The sequence below is a fragment of the Oncorhynchus mykiss genome, chromosome 11, assembly GCF_057628025.1.
Source record: "Oncorhynchus mykiss isolate SJ-2025 chromosome 11, ASM5762802v1, whole genome shotgun sequence".
Lineage (NCBI taxonomy): Eukaryota > Metazoa > Chordata > Actinopteri > Salmoniformes > Salmonidae > Oncorhynchus > Oncorhynchus mykiss.
Window position 1 is genome coordinate 24,780,855 of NC_143032.1, and position 19,554 is coordinate 24,800,408.

The window sequence follows — 19,554 nt, forward strand, 5'->3', positions numbered from 1 at the left end:
TTACTCACTACACTACAGTTACACACTATAGCTACACACTTAACAACAGCTACACACTGCACTACAGTTACACACAACAGTCGTGGCCAAAAGTTTTGAGAATGACACAAATAATAATTTTCAGTCTGCTGCCTCAGTTTGTATGATGGCAATTTGCATATGCTCCAGAATGTTATGAAGAGTGATCAGATTAATTGCCAAGTCCCTCATTGCCATGCAAATTAACTGAATCCCCCAAAAACATTTCCACTGCATTTCAGTCCTGCCATAAAAGGACCAGCTGACATCATGTCAGTGATTCTCTCGTTAACACAGGTGTGAGTGTTGACGAGGACAAGGCTGGAGATCACGCTGTCATGCTGATTGAGTTCGAATAACAGACTGGAAGCTTCAAAAGGAGGGTGGTGCTTGGAATCATTGTTCTTCCTCTGTCAGCCATGGTTACCTGAAAGGAAACACGTGCCGTCATCATTGCTTTGCACAAAAAGGGCTTCACAGGCAAAGATATTGCTGCCAATAAGATTGCACCTAAATCAACCATTTATCGGATCATCAAGAACTTCAAGGAGAGGGGTTCAATTGTTGTGAAGAAGGTTTCAGGGCGCCCAAGAAAGTCCAGCAAGCGCCAGGACCATCTCCTAAAGTTGATTCAGCTGCGGGATCGGGGCACCACCAGTACAGAGCTTGCTCAGGAATGGCAGCAGGCAGGTGTGAGTGCATCTGCACGCACAGTGAGGCAAAGACTTTTGGAGGATGGCCTGGTGTCAAGAAGGGCAGCAAAGAAGCCACTTATCTCCTGGAAAAACATCAGGGACAAACTGATATTCTGCAAAAGGTACAGGGATTGGATTGCTGAGGACTGGGGGAAAGTCATTTTCTCTGATGAATCCCGTTTCCGATTGTTTGGTGCATCCGGAAAAAAGCTTGCCTGGAGAAGACAAGGTGAGCACTACCATCAGTCCTATGTCATCCCAACAGTTAAGCATCCTGAGACCATTCATGTGTGGGGTTGCTTCTCAGCCAAGGCAGTGGGCTCACTCACAATTTTGCCTAAGAACACAGTCATGAATAAAGAATGGTACCAACACATCCTCCGAGAGCAACTTCTCCCAACCATCCAGGAACAGTTTGGTGACTAACAATGCCTTTTCCAGCATGATGGAGCAACTTGCCATAAGGCAAAAGTGATAACTAAGAGGCTCAGGGAACAAAACATCGATATTTTGAGAACTTGTGGTCAATCCTCAAGAGGCGGGTGGACAAACAAAAACCCACAATTTCTGACAAACTCCAAGCATTGATTATGCAAGAATGAGCGGCCATCAGTCAGGATGTGGCCCAGAAGTTAATTGACAGCATGTCAGGGCGGATTGCAGAGGTCTTGAAAAAGAAGGGTCAACACTGCAAATATTGACTCTTCGCATCAACTTCATGTAATCGTCAATAAAAGGCTTTGACACTCATGAAATGCTTGTAAATATACTTCAGTATTCCATAGTAACAACTGACAAAAATATCTAAAAACACTGAAGCAGCAAACTTTGTGGAAATTAATACTTGTGTCATTCTCAAAACTTTTGGCCACGACTGTACAGTTACTCACTGCACGACAGTTACACACTACAGCGACACACTTCACAACAGCTACACACTGCACTACACTTACACACTAAAGCTACAAACTACACACAGCTACACACTTCACTACAGTTACTCACAACAGCTACACACTACACAACAGCTACACACCACAGTTACACACTTCACTACAGCTACACACTTCACTACAGCTACACACTACACAACTCTACAGCTGTACACTACACTACATCTACACACAACACTACAGCAGTAGACTACAGTTACGCACTACAGCTGCACACTTCACTACAGTTACACACTACACTACAGTTACACACTACAGTTGCACACTACAGCTACACACTTCACTACAACTACACACTACACACTACACAACTCTACAGCTGTACACTACACTACATCTACACACAACACTACAGCAGTGCACTACAGTTACGCACTACAGCTGCACACTTCACCACAGCTACACACTACACTACAGTTACACACTACAGCTGCACACTTCACTACAGTTACACACTGCACTACAGTTACACACTAAAGTAACACACTACAGCTACACACTACAGCTAAAGTTACACACTACAGTTACACACTACACTACAGTTACATACTATAGTTAATCACTACAGCTACACACTGCACTACAGCTACACACTACACAACTCTACAGCTGTACACTAAAGCTACACACTACACCACAGCTTCACACCACAGTTACACACTACACTACAGTTACACACTACAGTTACCCACCACAGCTACACACTACAGCTACACACTACAGCTAAAGTTACACTACAGCTGCACACTACACTACAGCTACACACTACACTACAGTTACACACTACAGCTATACACTACAGCTACACACTACAGCTGAACACTACACTACAGCTGAACACTACACTACAGCTACACACTACAGTTACACACTTCACTACAGTTACACGCTCCGCTACACACTACACTACAGCTACACACTACACTACAGCTACACACTACAGCTAAAGTTACACACTACAGCTGAACACTACACTACAGCTGAACACTACACTACAGCTACACACTACACCACAGTTACACACTACAGTTACACACTTCACTACAGTTACACGCTCAGCTACACACTACACTACAGCTACATACTACAGCTAAAGTTACACACTACAGTTGCACACTAAACTAAAGCTACACATTACACTACAGCTACACACTACACTACAGCTACACACAACACAACAGCTGCGCACAACAGCTGCACACTACAGCTGCACACTACACAACAGCTACACACAACACTACAGTTACACACTACAGCTAAAGTTACACACTACAGTTGCACACTGCACTAAAGCTACACATTACACTACAGCTACACACTACAGCTGCACACAACACAACAGCTGCACACAACACAATAGCTGCACACAACAGCTGCACACAACAGCTGCACACAACAGCTGCACACTACACAACAGCTACACACTACACAACAACTACACACTACACTACAGACTCACACTACAGCTACACACTACACTGCACTACAGCTACACACTACACTACAGCTACCCACTACAGTTACACACTACAGCTACACACTTCACCACAGCTACACACTGCACTACAGCTATACACTACACTACAGTTACACACTACACTACAGCTACACACTACACTACAGCTACACACAACACTACAGTAGTACACTATAGCTGCACACTACAGCTACAGCACACACACTACAGCTACACACTTCACCACAGCTACACACTGCACTACAGCTATACACTACACTACAGTTACACACTACACTACAGCTACACACTACACTGCACTACAGCTACACACTACACTACAGCTACCCACTACAGTTACACACTACAGCTACACACTTCACTACAGCTACACACTGCACTACAGTTACACTACAGCGACACATTACACCTACACGCTACACTGAAGTTACACACTACACTTACACACTACAGTTACACACTGCACTACAGCTACACACTACATTAACACTACACTACAGTTACACACAGCACTTACACACTACAGCTACACACTGCACTACAGTTACACACTACAGCTACACATTACACCTACACGCTACACTAAAGTTACACACTACGCTTACACACTACACTTACACTACACTAATGTTACACACTACAGCTACACACTACACTGCAGTTACAGACTACAGCTACATTCTACACACTACACTAGCTACACACTACAGCTACACGTTACAGCTACACACTACAAAACACTACAGCTGTGCACTGCAGCTACACGCTAAAGCTGTACAATACACTACAGCTACACACTACACTACAGCTACACACTGCACTACAGCTACACACTGCACTACAGCTACACACTGCACTACAGCTACACACTACACTACAGTTACACACTACACTACAGCTACACACTACACTACAGCTACACACAACACTACAGTAGTACACTATAGCTGCACACTATGCTACAGCTACACACTACACTACAGGAGGAGGTATGGACTACACAGTGCATTTTGGCTTCTTTAACATTTGTTCATTCATTTTCTTTCTCTGTATCTGTTTTTCTCTCTCCTTCTCTAGATCGCAAGTATATTGCTTGGATAACACTTGTAAGTTTGGCATTCAACTACAACGCTTGGTTTACACCGGTTCGTTTGGTCTTTCCCATCCACACTCCAGTGTCCGTTCCTTTCTGGATATTTGCTGACATTCTTGCAGACAGTGTCAATGTCATAGATATCGTCCTCTGGCAACCCCGACTGCAGTTTGTGAAAGGAGGAGACATTATTGTAAGTCATTCTAAATATCACTAGAGAGATGAAGGTCTTGATATTGCGTGTGTGTGTGTGTGTGTGTGTGAGAGAGAGTGGAGGCCGCTGAGGAGAGAACGGCTCATAATAATGGCTGGAATGCAGTACGATGGAATGGTATCAAACTCATGAAAACCATGTTTTTTTATACCATTCAATTTATTCCATTCCAGTCATTATTATGAGCCGTTCTCCAATCAGCAGCATCCGCTGGTGTGTTTGTGTGTGTTTCTGCGTCTGTGTTCACACACACAAGTTTTATGTACTTCTAACATCTATTCTATTCTTAGGCAACAATTCCACCGTAATGTAGAGAAACATGCAGGTAGATAAGACTTCATGTTATATTTCAGAAAGACCGGACTGTGACGAAGCTACATTATCGAGAGATTTCGAGGTTTAACGTGAGCTCTTATTTCATCATTTCTCACTTTCACCTTGTTGATGGTATTCACTCTGCGTATATTATACTATACAGAGATGCACTGTGTGTAACATTGTTCATTCCACTTCGAGGCATGATTCAAGTAACATATCACACATGTTGATATAGAAATATCCAGACCATGTACTGTACTGTAGATATGTTGTACTTGTTTCAAGTTGAGTGTATTATTTCCACCTAACCTTTCTTTCTGTTGGGGCAGTTGGATATGATCAGCATCATCCCATTCGAACTGCTCGGTATCCCGTTTGGATTCTCTGCTTTATACAGACTCAACCGTCTACTGAGGGTAGAGACTGCAGTTATCTTTATCACCAAACATGATATGTTTCATTCTTCATCTTTTATTACATTTTATTAAATTGCTATATATTACATTAGACTAGAGGGTGACATTAGATAGTGTTTGGGGAACAACGTGCATACACATCTATGAAGCTTTGACGTATGCTGACTCTGTTTAAAAATATAATGATGGATATCTGATGATAGATGCAATTTGTTTCCTTTTGTTCTCTCATGACATTTACTGTACCAATGTTTTTCTGGCTTTCGTTCCACAGATAGACATGTTTTTCGAGTTCAGCGATCGGCTTGAGAGTATCATGGCCAAGGCTTACATCTGGAGGTATTCTCATCAAACAGTCACATCCAAAATTACTGGCACTCTTAATAAAGAATACTGTATAAAATATTTTATGAATATACTGAGGTATATTGTATGCAAAAAAAGGGAAATATATATTTTATTCTAATACAATTGCTCAGGGGAAAATATAAGATGGGTGTCAAAATTATTGAAACTTTGCAAGGATAACGGCACTTAGCTTTTTCCTATAATGTTTTATGATATTGAAGAACACACTGGGAGGGATTTTAGATCATTCCTCCATACAGAATCTTTCCAGAACCTTGATTTCCTTCGTCTGCGCTTATGGACTGCCCTCTTCAATTCAAATCACAGGTTTTCAATGGGGTTCAAGTCCGGAGACTGAGATGGCCTTTGCAAAATGTTGATTTTGTGGTCAATTAACCATTTTGTATATTTTGATGTGTGGTTGGAGTCATTGTCTTGCTGGAAGATCCACTTGTGGCCAAGTTTCAGCCTCCTGGCAGAGACGACCATGTTGTTTAGGCTAAAATGTCCTCGTACTTGGTAGAGTTCATGATGCTGTTGACCTTAACAAGGGCCCCAGGACCAGTAGAAGGAAAGCAGCCCCATAACATAAATGATCCACCACCATGTTTACAGTAAGTATGAGGTTATTTTCTGCATATGTATCCTCCTATTGAGGCCAAACCCACCACTGGTGTGCGTCGTCTGACCACAGCACCCAGTTCCAATCTATGTGCCAATGGTGTTTAACAAACTTCAGCCGTTTATATTTGTTGGTTGCTCTCAGGCCCAATTTTTCAGTTTTTGATTTGTTAAAAAAGTTTGAAATATCCAATAAATGTCGTTCCACTTCATGATTGTGTCCCACCTGTTGTTGATTCTTCACAAAAAAATACAGTTTTATATCTTTATGTTTGAAGCCTGAAATGTGGCAAAAGGTCGCAAAGTTCAAGGGGGCCGAATACTTTCGCAAGGCACTGTATCTTTCAAATCTTGGAATGTTCTCAAACCATCACTGTCCATGATATTGGTAAGGGTATGGACTCCACATTTGGAACAATGGGGGGGAATGCAAAAGACTGCCCTCCAGATTGCAAGCCAATATTGGAGTATGGGAATGCCATTTTGATGTCCAGTTACATTGCAATGTTATAAAAGTTACAATGTGGCACCAAATGGAAATTGTGTGAGCAGTAATAGGACCAAAGTGTAGTTTACACTCTTAAGGGATATATCAGTGAAGACCACCTGTTCCAGGGCAATAGGAGACACCAGGGGGCAGAATAATAATTTCTAAACCAATTCAGGATGGGGTAAAATGCTAGCGCCTGGAAATACATTTTAAAGTTTGGTACAGATATTCCTCCTCCTTGACATCTTTATCAAGGGTGCGAATAATTTCAGATGTGACTTTTTTTCCAAATCTATAAAATGGAAGTGTCTGCTATGTGGCATAGTCTAGTTAGATGTGTGATGAACGATGGTAATAAATTCTGAAAATGATGATACAGGATGAATGGAGGATGCTAGAATACTGTAGCTTTAGCAGAGCCGCAACAGAAAACCGTTATCTAAGACTTCTTCTTCCCTGCGTTTATTCAGAGTTGGTCGAACTACTGGCTACCTGCTGTACATGCTCCATCTCAATGCCTGTTTCTACTATGTGGCGTCAGTGTACCTTGGCATCGGCACCTCCAAATGGGTCTACGATGGAGATGGAACCGCGTACGTATTTTATTGTGTAGAGTATATAGGGTTTCAGATTTGCCAGGTTTTCCAGAAATCCTGGTAAGAGGACTCCAGCTGTCCTGCTTATTCTCTCCTGATTTTGGGAATATTCCAACTGGGACTTCTGGTAAAACCTGGGGATTTTGAGGAAATTAACAGAATTTTGCATCCTGAGGAGTAAAATGTTCTATACTTCCAATATAGTCTCTTGTCTCCGAGACTTCTGTTACAGTTTCTCAATATGTAGTTTTCCCTAAACCAGTGTCTCCATTGCCTTCACTGTGGATTAGGGGTTTGAGTAACCGTCTTCCTTCCCACAGGTACCTGCGTTGTTATTACTTCGCTGTTCGTAGTCTGATCAACATCGGGGGTCTTCCTGAGCCTGGCACTGTGTTTGAGATCTGTTTCCAGATGACCAACTTCTTTACTGGTGTCTTTGTGTTCTCCAGTTTGATTGGACAGGTACAGCATCACTTCTAAAGACATGCAGAATGCAATCCAGGCAAGAGGCAGCCATCCTCTTGTAACAATTATGATTGTGGTAAATTCCATTTCAATTCAGGAAGTCAACTGACATTGCAAATCAAATTTCTTTTAAATGAGGAAATGGACTAAAATGTCATTCTGGAATTGACCCCAACACTGGTTTGTTGTGTGGTCCTGGATTGAAAGTATTTCATTGGTTTCTTCTGGTACAGATGAGAGATGTCATCGGGGCTGCCACGCAGGGCCAGACATATTTCCGGGCCTCCATGGACGGCTGTGTGGAATACATGAACACTTTCACCATCCCCGACTTGGTGCAGAACAGAGTACGCACCTGGTACAACTACACCTGGGACGCCCAGGGAATGCTGGGTAAGCAATAAATAATAGTGGGGAATAAATTCATCTTGACTCCATGCTGTCATAATTGTGCTGTAAATAACGTTAAAATGTCATTTTATGGCAAATCATCAATTCACATGGTGTACATTTGCTCTGTAGTAATGTCTTGAAAAAATGTTTCTTCCTCTAACATCTCTCCCTACTCTCTCTCCAGACGAGTCTGTACTGCTGGAGCAGATGCCTCTTGTAATGAGAACAGCCATTGGTGTGGATGTAAACTTTGCCACCTTTGATAAAATTGCTCTTTTTCAGGTAAATATAGGTGGAAATGAACATGTCATTATGCCAACAGGCAACTAACAGCCCACCTGCATCACCCTCTGAACATTGGCTAAATGTTATCTGACTGTTTTCTCAATGTCTCTATTCCCAAGGGCTGTGATAAGCAGATGTTGGTAGACATGTTGCTGAGGCTCAAGTCTATTATATATCTACCTGGGGACTTTGTGGTGAAGAAGGTGAGTGTATGGGATTGTCACTGTTGCATAATATACTCAATATGTACAGTGCCTTGCGAAAGTATTCGGCCCCCTTGAACTTTGCGACCTTTTGCCACATTTCAGGCTTCAAACATAAAGATATAAAACTATATTTTTTTGTGAAGAATCAACAACAAGTGGGACACAATCATGAAGTGGAACGACATTTATTGGATATTTCAAACTTTTTTAACAAATCAAAAACGGAAAAATTGGGCGTGCAAAATTATTCAGCCCTTTTACTTTCAGTGCAGCAAACTCTCTCCAGAAGTTCAGTGAGGATCTCTGAATGATCCAATGTTGACCTAAATGACTAATGATGATAAATACAATCCACCTGTGTGTAATCAAGTCTCCGTATAAATGCACCTGCACTGTGATAGTCTCAGAGGTCCGTTAAAAGCACAGAGAGCATCATGAAGAACAAGGAACACACCAGGCAGGTCCGAGATACTGTTGTGAAGAAGTTTAAAGCCGTATTTGGATACAAAAAGATTTCCCAAGCTTTAAACATCCCAAGGAGCACTGTGCAAGCGATAATATTGAAATGGAAGGAGTATCAGACCACTGCAAATCTACCAAGACCTGGCCATCCCTCTAAACTTTCAGCTCATACAAGGAGAAGACTGATCAGAGATGCAGCCAAGAGGCCCATGATCACTCTGGATGAACTGCAGAGATCTACAGCTGAGGTGGGAGACTCTGTCCATAGGACAACAATCAGTCGTATATTGCACAAATCTGGCCTTTATGGAAGAGTGGCAAGAAGAAAGCCATTTCTTAAAGATATCCATAAAAAGTGTTGTTTAAAGTTTGCCACAAGCCACCTGGGAGAGACACCAAACATGTGGAAGAAGGTGCTCTGGTCAGATGAAACCAAAATTGAACTTTTTGGCAACAATGCAAAACGTTATGTTTGGCGTAAAAGCAACACAGCTGAACACACCATCCCCACTGTCAAACATGGTGGTGGCAGCATCATGGTTTGGGCCTGCTTTTCTTCAGTAGGGACAGGGAAGATGGTTAAAATTGATGGGAAGATGGATGGAGCCAAATACAGGACCATTCTGGAAGAAAACCTGATGGAGTCTGCAAAAGACCTGAGACTGGGACGGAGATGTGTCTTCCAACAAGACAATGATCCAAAACATAAAGCAAAATCTACAATGGAATGGTTCAAAAATTAACATATCCAGGTGTTAGAATGGCCAAGTCAAAGTCCAGACCTGAATCCAATCGAGAATCTGTGGAAAGAACTGAAAACTGCTGTTCACAAATGCTCTCCATCCAACCTCACTGAGCTCGAGCTGTTTTGCAAGGAGGAATGGGAAAAAATGTCAGTCTCTCGATGTGCAAAACTGATAGAGACATACCCCAAGCGACTTACAGCTGTAATCGCAGCAAAAGGTGGCGCTACAAAGTATTAACTTAAGGGGGCTGAATAATTTTGCACACACAATTTTTCAGTTTTTGATTTGTTAAAAAAGTTTGAAATATCCAATAAATGTCGTTCCACTTCATGATTGTGTCCCACTTGTTGTTGATTCTTCACAAAAAAATACAGTTTTATCTTTATGTTTGAAGCCTGAAATGTGGCAAAAGGTCGCAAAGTTCAAGGGGGCCGAATACTTTCGCAAGGCACTGTATTTTCTTCATACACTTTATACACTTGGAGGTTGGTGGCATGTTAATTGGGGAGGATGGGCTCATGGTAATGGCTGGAGCGGAATAGGTGGAACGGTATGAAATACATAAAACACATGGTTTCCATGTGTTTGATGTCATTCCATTCGCTCCATTCCAACCATTATTATGAGCCGTTCTCCACTCAGCAGCCTCCACTGACTTGGATTTGAGTCTTTTTCAAAATAATACAGAGAAAAAAGCAACAGAAACAATGAAACTGAAGAATAAATAAAAGCAAACAGAAGATGCCATCCAATACATACTGAATAATATATAAGGTATAGAGAGTTGTATTGTTAACAAGATATTAGTAAATCAGGTCTTACTGGTTTGTGAATATCCATTTGTCCCAGTTACTTTCAAATACAGGTTTTTGGAGTCTTAAAGCACATGTCAAGCTTTCCATATTAAAGATTTATTGGATTATACTTTGCCATTCTTAACATTTTGGGCTTCTACTTTATACCAGTTCCTGGTGATGGCTTTTCTAATTGCAGCAAGGATCACTTTTATCAGGTATCTGTCACTGCCCATCACATTCTCTGGAACCTTACCAAGGTATATTGCAGTTCTAGGGACTTCATATACTAGGACATCTTTTGACACCGAACACACATAATCCCAAAAACAATGACATCTTCTGAAATTCCCCAAAACAATGGGTGTGGTTAGCATCCACATGGTCCCACAGCCGCCAGCATGGCTGTTGTATGCCTAGCTGTTGACTTTTCATTCTAGGAGTGATAAAAAAAAAAGCCAATATTTTTTTCCAACAAAACTCTCTCCATGTTCTTGAGTTTGTAGAAGTACATTGAGTACTGCATCTATTGTCCCAGTCTTCCTCTGAGATGTCTATATTCCGTTCCTTTTCCCAATTTTACTTTAATATAAAGAGTTGAGTCTTTTCTAGAGGCTATCTGGCCATGACAAAGTAAAGAGATTATCTTGGACATTGCCTGATTTATATGCATTTCAAATCACATGGTTAGTCATATTTGGTTTGGTATTGAAGAATACATTTCTCTCTTCTTCAAAATAATCCCTTAACTGTAAGTATCTGAAGAAATCTTGGTTTTCCATGCCATATTTCTCCTTTTAAATTCTGAAAACCTAAGAAAGCTCCATCTTCTACAATGTTACAAAGTTCTGTAATGCCTCTCTCAGGCCATTCCTTATTGAAAAAAAATCATAGATACCTGGTTTAAATTTTGGATCAAAACGCAAACCATTTCAACATTCCTGTTAATGTCCCAAATGTGTCTTTATCCCCAGCTACAGACTGGATTGGGCGACCTTGAACGGCAGCCTCAATATCTTTCCATATAGCACTGTATTGTGTCACACCAACACACTATTGGCCTAAATTGTGCAGCTAAGTAATATTCCCTAAGATTAGGTAGTGCCATCCCCTTTGTCTTTAGGGAGCTGAAGAGTGTAATATCTAATCCTTGGTTACCTCCAAATGTACTGTGATATTAATTGTTTCAGGGGGACTGCAACTGATAGAGACTGGAATAGGTAAAGCAATCTGGGGAAAATATGAATTCAACTGTCTCTATTATAGAGCTGAAATCTAAATGAAGAAGGGACCATCTTTCTACTGTATATTTTCAGGAATATTTAGGATAATTTGTGATAAACACTGAGTGTGCAAAACATTATGAACACCTGCTCCTTTCATTACATAGACTAACCAGGTGAAAGCTATGATCCCTTATTGTCACTTGTTCAATCCATTTCAATAAGTGTAGATGAAGGGTAGGAGGGTTTTATAAGCCTTGAGACAATTGAGACATTGTGTATGCGTGCCATTCAGAGGGTGAATGGGCAAGACAAAATATTTAAATTCCTTTGAACAGGGTATGGTGGTTGTGTCAAGAACTGCAACGTTGCAGGGTTTTTCACACTCAACAGTTCCCAGTGTGTATCAACAATAGTCCACCACCAAAGGACATCCAGCCAACTTGAAAATTAGCTGTTTACTTTGCAAGCTCATCAGCAATTGGGCAACGATTACTAGCATAGGTCTACTGATATTTTGGTATGTAACAATTGCTTGAAATTGATAATTTACTTATGAAGCTTGCATTTGGATTTAAAAAAAATGAATTACACAACATGACCATCTCATTACAAAATTAATATGGAGTTGGTCAGTTTACAGTTTGCTGCTATAACTGCCTCCACTCTTCTGGGATGGCTTTCCACTAGATGTTGGAACATTGCTGCGGGGACTTGCTTCCATTCAGCCACTAGACCATTAGTGAGGTCAGGCACAGATGTTGGGCGATTAGGCAGTCAGCATTCCAATTCATCCCAAAGGTGTTCGATGGGGTTGAGGTCAAGGCACTGTGCATGCCAGTTAAGTTCTTCCACACTGACCTCGACAATCCATTTCTGTATGGACCTCGCTTTGTGCACAGGGGCATTGTCATGCTGAAACAGGAAAGGGCCTTCCCCAAACTGTTGCCACAAAGTTAGAAGCATAAAATCGTCTAGAATGTCATTGTAAGCTGTAGTGTTAAGATTTCCCCCATGCCAGAACCATGAAAAATAGCCCCAGACCAGTATTCCTCTTCCACCAAACTTTACAGTTGGCATTCGTTTTCTTGGCATCTGCCAAACACAGATTAGTCACCATTAGACTCAGAGCCACTGCTCCAGAGTCTAATGGTGGCACGCTTTACACCACTCCAGCCTATGCTTGGCATTGCGCATGCTGATCTTAGGCTTGTGTACGGCTGCTCGGCCATGGAAACCAATTTCATGAAGCTCCTGACAAACAGTTAATGTGCTGACGTTGCTTCCAGAGGCAGTTTAGAACTTGGTGGTGAATGTTGCAACCGAGAAAAGACGATTTTTACGCGCTATGCGCTTCAACACTCGGCAGTCACGTTCTATGAGCTTGTGTGGCCTACCACTTTAAGGCTGAGACATTGTTGCTCCCAGACTTTCCACTTCACAATAACAGCACTTCCAGTTTACCGGGGAAGCTCTAGCAGGGCAGAAATTTGACAAACTGACTTGTTGGAAAGGTGGCATCCTATGACAGTGCCACACTGAAAGTCACTGAGCTCTTCAGTAAGGCCATTCTACTTCCAATGTTTGTCTATGGAGACTGCATGGCTTTGTGCTCAATTTTATGCAACGGGTGTGGCTGAAATAGCTCAATCCACTAATTTGAAAAGGTGTCCACATACTTTTATATATATAGTGTATTACTGTGCCGAAGACGTACCATAGGCGCGGCTCTTAACTTGCGCTCTCCAAACTACCGCCAGTGGAGAGTGCTTTTTTTCTCTTGTTGAAATGCTTGCTCTCACACATTTAAAATGCATAGGGCGGCCCCATGTGGTAAATCTATATTCCATCTCATACTACAATAACTGCTGGCGTTTCATCATTCCATCCCCGTACAGTTTACTGCAACTCAGACATTTCTGTTTGATAGGCATACGATAGTGTTATGTAGCCAACCATTTCTTACCCTCAGTGGGCACAATGTTTATTCTGCACATGAATGTTCACAAGACTCATGGTGGTAGAAGTTCTGTTTATTAAATTCAATGTTTTAGTTTTCTTTGTTCATATTTCCCGGGTTATGTCAGAGTTCTGTGTCCTATGTCTCTGTCATTCTGGTTGTGCGTAATAAGAGCGTGTAATAGGCTATGTGGACTGCACTCCACACGTTGGAGTCGTTGAATAAGATAAAATGATTATTTCGTATATGCATGATGTTGGAATATCATTAATAATCAGTGCTTGACTTGGGCAGTCCCTCATCAGAGCTGAGTACAGCCACCTCAAATGTTCTACTGCTTGAACTCCTGTTCGTCTTATAGAATATTAGCTCAAAAGAATTGTGGAGCTCCTGAACCTAAATATAAACAGTACAGGCACCCTGCACCTATTTCAGCCCAAGTCAAGCCCTGATAATAATAATTTAGTCTGATTTAAGACTTAATATACCAATGTAACAATGGATGTGGAAATGGCATTTTACATTGCAGAACCAGTTTATTGGTTGTAATTGCCAATTGGGTAATTGTATGGTCCTGGGGTCCCTATTTTACAATTACATAATTAAAATGTGTTATAGACAAAGTAATGAAAAGGGCTGTCTGGCAGACTCAATAAATTGACAAAAGTTTGTAGTTGAACAAGTCCTTGCATGTATGGATTTTTTTTTAGAGGCTTGCTCTTAGAATGCACGACTTGGACTTGACTTGAGTCTAGACCCATTTTACTTGGGACTCGATTTTAGACTCAGACCTTGTGACTTGGCGTCAACATGGGCCAGCATCCCTGTGGAACGCTTTCGACACCTTGTCCATGCCCTGATGGCATATTCTTCCAGAATGTTCATTAGTTTTGGGAAGCAAGTGTTAGGGTCAGTCAATTTTATGCTCTATGATGCTAATACCTTGAAAATCATAATTTTGCTTTATCACTCTGCTCAATGTACAAGGCAATAACTCAGATGAGGTGCAACATCCCTGACGTGTGCCACATTGTAAAGTTATTTTATTTGTCAAATGGCCATTCACTTTAATGACAAATGTTTTTAAAATATTTGATTGCGTCCTTTTTAAAGCCAAATCTCTCTAAAACTTGATATAAGTAAAATTAACGCTAAATGCCTTTTCTGCATCTAAATGGACCAATAAGTGCATTCTCTTATTTATGATATGTAGTTATCTTGGGTTTGACGGCCTCTAATAGACCCAGTTTGGTCCAACTCAATTTGATCCGATAAAGGTTTCAAGTCTCTTGGTAATAACCGAGGTGTATAGCTTATAGTCATAATTCAAAATCGAGATTGGCCTATAATTACTGATATGTTCTTTGTCTTTACCCTCTTTTGGTATGACAGTTATGATGGCTTCCTTCCATGAGGGAGGGGCCTATTCCTTTTTAAAGGTCCAATACGTCACCCTGTGATTTTAAACTAAACTCAGGACCCTGTCTTTCAAAGATAATTCATAAAAATCCAAATAGCTTCCCAAACCTTCATTGTAAAGAGTTTAAACACTGTTTCCCATGCTTGTTCAATGAACCATAAACAATTAATGAACATGCACCTGTGGAACTGTTGTTAAGACACTAACAGCTTACAGACGGTAGGCAATTAAGGTCACAGTTATGAAAACGTAGGACACTAAAGAGGCCTTTCTACTGACTCTGAAAAACACCAAAAGAAAGATTCCCAGGGTCCCTGCTCATCTGCGTGAACGTGCCTTAGGAATGCTGCAAGGAGGCATGAGGACTGCAGATGTGGCCAGGGCAAGAAATTACAATGGAAGTACTGTGAGACACCTAAGACAGAGCTACATGGAGACAGGATGGACAGCTGATCGCCCTCGCAGTGGCAGACCACGTGTAACAACACCTGCACAGGATCGGTACATCCAAACATCACAGCTGCGGGACAGGTACAGGATGGCAACATCGACTGCCCAAGTTACACCAGGAACGGACAATCCCTCCATCAGTGCTCAGACTGTCCATAATAGGCTGAGAAAGGCTGGACTGAGGGTTTGTAGGCCTGTTGTAAGCCAGACATCTCCAGCAACAACGTCGCCTATGGGCACAAACCCACCGTTGCTGGACCAGACAGGACTGGCAAAAAATGCTCTTCACTGACGAGTTGCTGTTTTGTCTCACCAGGGGTGATGGTTGGATTTTGAGGTGGAGAGTCCGTCATGGTCTGGGGCAATGTGTCACAGCATCATCAGACTGAGCTTGTTGTCATCGCAGGCAATCTCAAAGCTGTGCGTTACAGGGAAAACATCCTCCTCCCTCATGTGGTACCCTTCCTGCAGGCTCATCCTGACATGACCCTCCAGCATGACAATGCCACCAGCCATACTGCTCGTTCTGTGTGTGATTTCCTGCAAGACAGGAATGTCAGTGTTCCTCCATGGCCAGCGAAGAGCCCGGATCTCAATCCCATTGAGTACATCTGGGACCTGTTAGATCGGAGGGTGAGGGCTAGGGCCATTCCCCCCAGAAATGTCCGGGAACTTTCAGGTGCCTTGGTGAAAGAGTGGGGTAACATATCACAGCAAGAACTGGAAAATCTGGTGCAGTCCATGAGGAGGAGATGCACTGCAGTACTTAATGCAGCTGGTGGCCACACCAGATACTGACTGTTACTTTGGATTTTGATCCCCCATGTTCAGGGACACATTATTCAATTTCTGTTAGGCACATGTCTGTGGAACTTGTTCAGTGTATGTCTCAGTTGTGAATCTTATGTTCATACAAATATTTACACAAGTTTGCTGAAAATAAACGCAGTTCACAGTGAGAGGACGCTTCTTTTTTTGGTGAGTTTACATTTTCCAATCTGTGTTCTGTTTGATCGTTTTCTTCTGTAGGGTGACATTGGTAAAGAGATGTACATCATAAAGGGTGGAGAGGTGCAGGTGGTTGGTGGACCAGATAACTCCATTGTGTTTGTGACGCTGAAGGCCGGCTGTGTGTTTGGAGAAATCAGGTATTTTCATTACAATACAATATTCCAATGTAATAATATTAACCTCCAGTAGAAGAGCTTCCCACTGGGCAAAAACTGGTTGAATCGAAGTTCGTTTCCAAGTCATTTCAACCCAAAGAATCTATGTGATTGACCTTGAATCAACATAGAAAACTGATTATATATATTTTTTAAAGTCAATGTAAGGGAATATATATATATTTTTTTTTCTTCGGCAAATTCACATTAGTTGACAATACAAACAAATGTAAATCAAAATCAGATGTTGAACTGTTGTCTGTGCCCAGTGGGTTACTATTACAGATTAATTTCTAAGTGTGAGTGTTGGTCGAGGATCTTCAGAGCTCTGAATCGGTGCTCTTCCTCAGTCTGCTACAGTCTGCCAAAGATGGCGGGAACAGAAGGACTGCTAACGTAAAAGCTCATGGCTTCGTCAACCTTTTTGTCCTGGATAAGAAAGACCTGGTTGATATCTTGGTCCACTACCCAAATTCCCAGAGAGTGCTGGCCAAGAAAGGAAGGTAAGTTCTTTGCGTGAGCTAGCTATTGTATGAGACCTATACTAAGAATGAGCAAAGTTAGACTTACCAGAATTAAATCAAGTTCTGTGTTTTTAATCAACCGCTCTGCAAGATTGTGATCGTTGTGTCTCTGAGATTGTTGACTGTTGTGAGTCTGCTCTGAAAGGAAACTGATGAAGGCGAAGGGTCCAGCTGGTGCTAAGGGTGAGGTTGACAAGACGAAAGGAATGGCGCTGTTTGGACCCAAACCCCCCACTCCTAAAATGGCGCGCATCTTTGGAGGCTTTGGCAAAGGAGGCTTCTTGGAGAAACTCAAGGTACAGTTCAGCTACAGCTCCCTTTACATTATTATTACGCACTACGACAGAGCACCCACTAACAAGCTATAGCTCGACATTGCAGCATGCCCCTGTTGTCGACCAGACTGTGTTCAATATTGAGGGCATGCACCCCCAAGTTGAGCACTGTTACCGGGATACAGTGCTGTGAAAAAGTATTAGCCCCCTTTCTAATTTAGCATATTTTTGATATGGAATGTTATCAGATCTTCAACTAAAACATAACATTAGATAAAGGGAACCTGAGTGAACAAATAACACTTATTTCATAAACAAAGTTATGCAACACTCAATTCCCTTGTGTGAAAAAAGTAACTCTTACACTCACTAACTGGTTGGGCCACCTTTACCGGCAATGACTCCAACCAAACGCTTCTTGTAGTTGTTGATCAGTCTCTCACGTTGTTGTGGAGGAATTCTGACACACTCTTCCATGTAGAATTGCTTTAATTCAGCAACATGTGGGTTTAAGCATGAACTGCTCGTTTCAAGTCCTGCCACAACATCTCAATTGGGATTAGGTCTGGATTTAGACTAGGCCATTCCAAAACATCAAATGTGTTGCTTTTTAACCATTTTCATGTAGACTTTTGTTTTACGGCCTGACATTCTCCTGTAGAATTCTCTGATATAGAAGGAACCATGAATTCTGCTCTGTTAGGCAAGTCGTCCAGGTCCTGAGGCAACGAAGCATCCCCAAACCATCACACAACACCAGCATGCCTGACCGTTGGTATAAAAGGTTTACTGTGGAATGCAGTGTTTGGTTTTCGCCAGGCATAATGGGACCAATCCGTCTGTGAGCTGAAGCGCAGCTGGGTCATGCAGCAAGACAATGATCCAAAACACACAAAGTCCAAACCTAATCCCAATTGAGAGGTTGTGACAGGACTTGAAAACCACATGTCGCTGAGTTACAGCAGTTCTGCATGCAAGATTGGGCCAAAATTCCTCCACAGTGATGTGAGAAACTAATCAACAACTACAGGAAGCATTTGGTTGCAGTGATTGCAGCTAAAGGTGGCAATTACTTTTTCACACAGGGGAATTGGGTGATGCCTAACTTTGTTAATAAAATAGGTATCCATTTTCTTGTTATTTGTAAACTCTGGTTCCCTTTAATATTAGGTTTTGGTTGAAGATCTGATAACATCCAGTATAAAGAAAATCAGAAAGGGGACAAATACCTTTTCACGGCACTGTAGATGCGATCTGGCTTAGGTGATCAACTCTTAGAACTCATACAGTATTTGATTTATAAGGATAAAGGCTACCTACAGTAGAAATATCTATGACTGAGGTTCATGTTCTCTTTCTTTCCAGGCTGCACAAGCGAAGGAGCAGCAGGGGAAGTAAAAGAGTAGAGGGTGAGACATCTGATCCTTTACTTGGATCCGCCATCTTTGTTTATATTCCTCTACTGCACTGGAGTGTATTCATTAGTACACACCGCAGCAAAAACGTTTAGCAATGTGTCAGAAATATTTTTGTTTCGATTGATCTCAGAACCAAATTTTGCGTGCGTTGTTGACAATTTATTATGCTTTAATTAGTCAGTGAGTTCTGATCTCTGTGCTGTTAGCCAATATGATGGAGAATACCAGCATGTTAAACTTTGTACACTGTAAATAGTACTTTTCATAAAATTATTAAAATGTTTACTACAACTACAGTGTCTTATCTTTTTAATTTCAGTTAACGAGCCCAATTACGATCTTTTTTCCAATCACATCAGATACTTTTTTTGAGCTGATCTGATTGGTCAAAAGACCAATTAATGAAATTAAGAATTGAGCTGCCTTTGTAAACGCAACCTTAGAATCCTACGGAATCAATGTAACATTAAAAAAAAACAAGTTGAAGCAGCAAACTTTTTTTTCCACCTAAGAAAGATGAGACACACA

General features: G+C 41.5%; 1 protein-coding gene across 1 annotated transcript in view; it reads left to right on the plus strand.

Moving 5' to 3' along the window:
• The window catches only part of cngb3.1 (cyclic nucleotide gated channel subunit beta 3, tandem duplicate 1), a 37,583-nt gene extending 18,266 nt beyond the window's left edge, over positions 1-19,317 (plus strand). Inside the window, exons 6-18 of the mRNA XM_021622349.3 lie at positions 4,221-4,429; positions 4,804-4,854; positions 5,098-5,184; positions 5,459-5,523; positions 7,114-7,236; positions 7,560-7,701; positions 7,938-8,097; positions 8,282-8,379; positions 8,502-8,585; positions 16,673-16,791; positions 17,160-17,312; positions 17,479-17,629; positions 18,974-19,317. Of these exons, the coding sequence (XP_021478024.2) occupies positions 4,221-4,429; positions 4,804-4,854; positions 5,098-5,184; positions 5,459-5,523; positions 7,114-7,236; positions 7,560-7,701; positions 7,938-8,097; positions 8,282-8,379; positions 8,502-8,585; positions 16,673-16,791; positions 17,160-17,312; positions 17,479-17,629; positions 18,974-19,006 (1,475 nt within the window). The 3' untranslated portion in view covers positions 19,007-19,317. The remainder of the gene's footprint in view (positions 1-4,220; positions 4,430-4,803; positions 4,855-5,097; positions 5,185-5,458; positions 5,524-7,113; positions 7,237-7,559; positions 7,702-7,937; positions 8,098-8,281; positions 8,380-8,501; positions 8,586-16,672; positions 16,792-17,159; positions 17,313-17,478; positions 17,630-18,973) is intronic.
• Positions 19,318-19,554: the final 237 nt, after the last annotated feature.